The sequence below is a fragment of the Poecilia formosa genome, unplaced genomic scaffold (genome assembly GCF_000485575.1).
Source record: "Poecilia formosa unplaced genomic scaffold, Poecilia_formosa-5.1.2 Scaffold10, whole genome shotgun sequence".
NCBI classification, from domain to species: domain Eukaryota; kingdom Metazoa; phylum Chordata; class Actinopteri; order Cyprinodontiformes; family Poeciliidae; genus Poecilia; species Poecilia formosa.
This window is the reverse complement of record NW_006799949.1, coordinates 3,709,226-3,714,639: the sequence shown is the minus strand read 5'-3', so window position 1 is coordinate 3,714,639 and position 5,414 is coordinate 3,709,226. Positions and strand designations below refer to the sequence as shown.

Here is a 5,414-nt window from a genome sequence, read left to right as displayed (position 1 = left end):
AAAGCACACTTCACCTTCAGTGACCTTTGTTGTATATTGCTGTCAGTGCTGTTTGATGTTTTGAAATAAAAGTAAATTATATTCTGCAAATGGTGCTGGTGTTTTTGTAGCATCTAATGTCTTAAAATGAATTTGGAGATTATTGATGGCCAGTAATTTCTGGGGGAAAAAAGGTTTTAATTGCTCTAGTGGCTTTTATTTGGTAGTAAATTGACAAAGAAAAGTGGGTAATGAGAGAAGGGGAAGACCGGTAAGCGAACCCACAACAGCCACATTGAAAACTAGAGCCTCCATATGTGGGTTGTGCTGAACCCCTGCACCACCACAGCATACCCTGCCAATAGTATTTCAAAACTCAGATTTCTATGTTAATATATACTTTACACCGTCCTGTGTTACATTAACACATCCATAATGTTAACTTTTGACAATATACACTAGTGTTGGGTAGATTAACATTGAAGTGTATTTGATTTCAACTACTGAGTGTTGATTCAACTCTATCACAAATAACACTTTCAAAAGTGTAACTTCTACTGCATCCAGAGTGGACCAATATAGACACTTCCAAGGTGTTGAATTTAACTCTGTAGGAGTTGATGGAACACTTCCAAATTTGCTGTGCAAGTTTCCGGTTGTGAAAGGGAAAACTGGGTTAAAGTGTTGACTCGGGAGGGCTGAATACATGTGCACAGCACACTTTTCAAATCTTTATTTCCGTTCCGCTTTATAATTCTGCACCATCTNTCTCTAATTGCCTTCGAATAGAGATGAATGTGAGACTGCAATCATTTATTATGCATAGCATAAACAATGTTCCCTAAAATGTGCCTTTTCCTTGATTCATGCTGAAGAAGATTTTCAAATTGTTCTCGTCCTTAGAGCATATACTTGCAAGGTAAAATAACGCGAGAAAGCCATAGCCAGAACTTAAAGAGTTCCTTTAACTCATATTAATTATTTATTCGTTTTTACTGGCAGTGTCAGCTCCCTGCTCGCCCTTGACGATAAGTAGTCCCGCCTCCAGCGCGGAAAGCCATGATGCACCTTTACGCACTGTCCTCACTCAGAGAAGCGGGGAGCTCAAGAAGATGCTGGGCGTATTCAGGCGAGATACTCGCAGCATTTAAGATTTTCGTTCTCTCAAGAATTGCCGTGGTCATCCCGGAGACTGCAAAAATGACTGCTAAAGACACAGGGTGCACCAACGCTTCCATCCAAGTTTGCGAAAACAAGACGAATGCCGGTGGGAATGTATCTGTTGGATTTCCAATATCCATGATGGTCACTGGCGTAGTTGGCAACTCTTTGGCTCTCATTCTGGTATACATATCATACAGGAAAAAGGAAAACAGAAGAAAAAAGTCTTTCTTACTTTTCATCGGATCTTTGGCTTTGACAGATCTGTTCGGACAACTTTTGACGAGTCCAGTTGTTATATCAGTCTACCTGGCTGATCTGAACTGGTGCGCAATTGACAATACCGGGAAGCTGTGCAAATACTTCGGTGTTTGTATGACAACTTTCGGGCTGTGTTCTCTCTTTTTGGCCAGCGCCATGGCTTTAGAAAGGGCCATGGCGATAACAAACCCCCATTGGTACTCTAATCACATGAAGACGAGCATGACAAAGCTGACACTGGCTGCCATATGGTGTCTTGGGTTTCTCTTTTCTCTGCTACCTATTACGGGGATCGGGGAGTACACGAACCAGTGGCCGGGCACCTGGTGCTTCATCAGCACGGGGAAGAGCGAGGCTCCTGGCAATGTGTTTTTCGCCATCACTTTCGCTGTTCTTGGGATTTTCTCGCTACTTGTGACACTATCCTGCAATGTGATGACTATCCGAGGTTTGATCATCCGGTGTAAAACAAAGACTGGTGCATCCCAGTCTTCAAAGCAGTGGGAGCGTCTCACCACGGAGACTGTCATTCAGCTCTTAGGAATCATGTGCGTCCTGATTATTTGCTGGTCTCCTCTGCTGGTAGGTTTTATTTCAGGCTACTGCTGCCTTTGCTTTAACAACCTTTAAAAAAAAGAAAAAAAACCCTGTTATTTAGTAAAGTCCCTTGATGCCCAGTTAAATTAACCAAAGATTTTCGCTTGGCTCTTTTTTATGTGATGGAGTGCCTTTTAGGAACAGATTAAGAGCTTTGCATCTCTGGAGATGCTCAGATTTCTCTGCAGGTCAGCTAAAGGAGCAAAAGCAGACTTGTGACTCCAACACATAACCCACAAAGCCTTCCAAAAGTATTAATATCCTCTGGACTTGTTCACATTTTTATTAAGCTACAACAACAAACATGAATTTTATCTTCTGTTAAAGATTAACAAACTGTGCTCCATAAGCGAAATTGATAGCAAATAAAAATCTGAGATGTATTGCTTGTGTTTATTTGGCTTCTTTTAGTCTGATGCCGCTAAATCCATTTACCTCCACATGTACTCCAAATAACAGGCCTAAATAAAGCCTACAGCTGATATAATTTAATCTGAATATAAATGCAGCTGATCTGCAAAAGGCCTCAGAGGAGTTGTAATGGGGAACATTAGAGAACAGTCAGCATTGCAAAGACCAATAAGCACAGTGGACAGCTCAGGGATGAAGTTGCAGAGAAGTTTAAAGCAGAGTTACCTTTGAATATCTCATTGAGCAGCATAACTTAATGCAATTTAATTTAAAATGGCACGACTGCTAAGCTACAAAGACATTGCCATCCACTTAAATTGTAGAGTAAGTGATATATTAATCAGAAGAAACAACCAAAAGGCCCATTGTAACTCTGGAGGAGCTGCAGAGAGAAACTCCAGCAGAGATTCATGTTTCTGAAGAACAGACTTTAAACCAAAAGGTCACAACCTTAAATAGTGGTCATGTCTAAGGCCCTGTTATTAAGATTAGAACAAGTTTAATAACTTATCCTAAGTTACTAAGTGTAACAAAGCTTAATAATGTTTTAAAATGAATCAGACGTGGTGACTTGAAAACTGAAGTTCAACTGATGTAAGCTATTTTACAAAGACCATGTAACATGGTGGAGACACACACAGTAAATTCAGAAGTGTCAGATTTCCAGTGCAAGTGTTGTATGTTAAGAATACAGTGCTAATTCAACTAAAGAGTTAAACAAAAAGCAATCCAGTCCAGTGTTGATTTCTAAATTAACTCCAACAGTCTAACTCAACACTCAGTCTGGTGTTGATTTAGAAATCAACATCAGACAGTTTCTCCCACAATTGTAACATATTTGTGACATCACATCAGGGAAGGAGCAACAGATAGGATAGGGGTTGCAGCAGGTCCATGGCCTGGACCTACAGGAGACCCACATGGGAGGCAGAACATTACTTCAGGAATCCAAATTTTCTTTATAAGATCTGATGAGAACTGTAAAGGACAACCCTCACATGTTAAAAATAGTACCCCAGTAGGTCATATAGTAGGGTTCCCCATTGTTGACTCATGGTTGCTAAAAACCTTACCAGACTGACTGATTTTAGTGACATAGTGAGTGTAAACCATTGAATAAAATGTTGTGCTACATGACTTGCTTTATTTTCACTCTTATATTTAACTTTATGACACACAAAACTACAAATGTACCGTGCTTATTGTCTCCACGTGCATTGTTGGTAAAGCTTGTCACCAACGTCATCATCAGTTACTTGGCAACAAATGCCAAACTAGCTAGAGCATTTCTACGGATTACGTTAACATGTTTTGAATTTGTGTTGTTTCATCATTAGTGACCAGTAGCCTGATGTTTCTGTTCTTCTCTTGGTTTGTTGTACTTCATGTCAGATGGACTTCAAAATAACATAGTCGCTCTCTGTGGTGATGAAACTTGTTAGCTGCTCTGGGCATGTCCATGTTGTAAAGTTAAATTATCATGAGCTTTATTATTTGGGCCCGGTCATTAGCCCCGTCCCCGGCCGACGCCGTCTTGTTCCGCTACTGCGTCACATGTTTGCCTGAGGAGCGGAGGCAGCAGTATGGCGTCTTGTCTGGAGCTTATTATAACAAGGTAAGTTCCATGTTAAAATTATCATGTTTTGACTATTTTTATGGAGGCATTATTTTTCCGTTTACACAAGTGTATCGATTCATATACATCAGGGGTCCCCAAACTACGGCCCGCCTCCACATTTGGTCCGGCCCTCTGAACAATACCAGAGAGCATTCAGATTTTTTTTCATTTATTGTATTTTCCGGTTTATATGTGGATTTTTCTTCAACCAAGTTGTGGGGCGCATTGCTGCCATCTGTTGGACTTTTAGGGAACTGCTTGACTTTTATGTTATTTAATCAGTACAGTTGTTTTTGCTAGCGGTAGAGCAGATGAACACACGTGTCTGTTATGAACGCTGCATTCCAGGTCGAGTTCTTCGAAGCAATGCCTGTAAGTAGCAGCTTATAGCCTACTTCAAAACGAGCCTTTATGTTAACATATGAGAAATTAATATGTTAAAGTTATATTCCCTCAATGCAATATATACTAGTCAGTCCCAGTGACCGTTTCACTCATGGGTTTTGCCCATCTGCTTTCTGGGTAAAAATCAATCGAGAAACGCAACCCCCCCAACCCCTCTGTCAATAATCTCCGGCCTCCCACCAGAAAAGGGAAAAGTTATTTGGCCCTCACAGGAAAAGGTTTGGGGACCATTGATATACATAGTTCACTTAACGTACATTTATTTGTTTGGATATCACGGTATATACGACTGTTTATTATCTTAACCAAAAATCGAAACTGTCAGGAAAATCTGGAGGCCATTTGAAATAGCATTATTTAGCTGTGGAGGTCGTTTTCTTTAAGTTTTTGGCTGTATACTGCAAAATGGGGGAGAGGCTGTTCTGGACCATTGGCTTGATCTATGCCACAGGTGTCGAACTCCAGTCCTGGAGGGCCACTGTCCTGCAACATTTAGATGTGCCATTCAGCACCACACCTGAATACAATAAATAGGTGATTAGCAGGACTCTGGAGAACATATCTACACAGTGAGGAGGCAATTGAGCCATTTGACTCTGGTGTTTTGTACCTGTGGCACATCTAAAAACTGCCAAAATGTTTTTTCTTTGTGTGTCATGTTGGTGACTGAAGTCTGTTATGATGGCTCTAACACATTTCTTCAGACAAGTTGGCACGACTTTTAATGCTGTCCAAAATGTTTCTATAAGCTGACTAATTTCTTTAGTAATTATTTCTGACTTTTTTATGCTTTATCTTGTAAACCAGGTGGGCAGAGTAATTTGAATGAATATGATGGTGACACACACAGGTGAGTCTGATTAGTTTTGCTACACACTTCTTTTTAAAATTTTTATTTATTATTATCCTAATGTTTCTGCTATATTTCTTGTTTTTCCTTCCAGGCTGGAAGTCTTCCTCCTCCACATTGGCAAAAACAAGA

General features: G+C 40.3%; 1 protein-coding gene across 1 annotated transcript in view; it reads left to right on the top strand.

Moving 5' to 3' along the window:
* Window positions 1–1,015: 1,015 nt before the first annotated feature.
* ptger3 (prostaglandin E receptor 3 (subtype EP3)) overlaps window positions 1,016–5,414 on the top strand; it is a 7,153-nt gene continuing 2,754 nt past the window's right edge. The window contains exon 1 of the mRNA XM_007542167.2: window positions 1,016–1,983. Coding sequence (XP_007542229.2) covers window positions 1,039–1,983 — 945 coding nt within the window. The 5' untranslated portion in view covers window positions 1,016–1,038. The remainder of the gene's footprint in view (window positions 1,984–5,414) is intronic.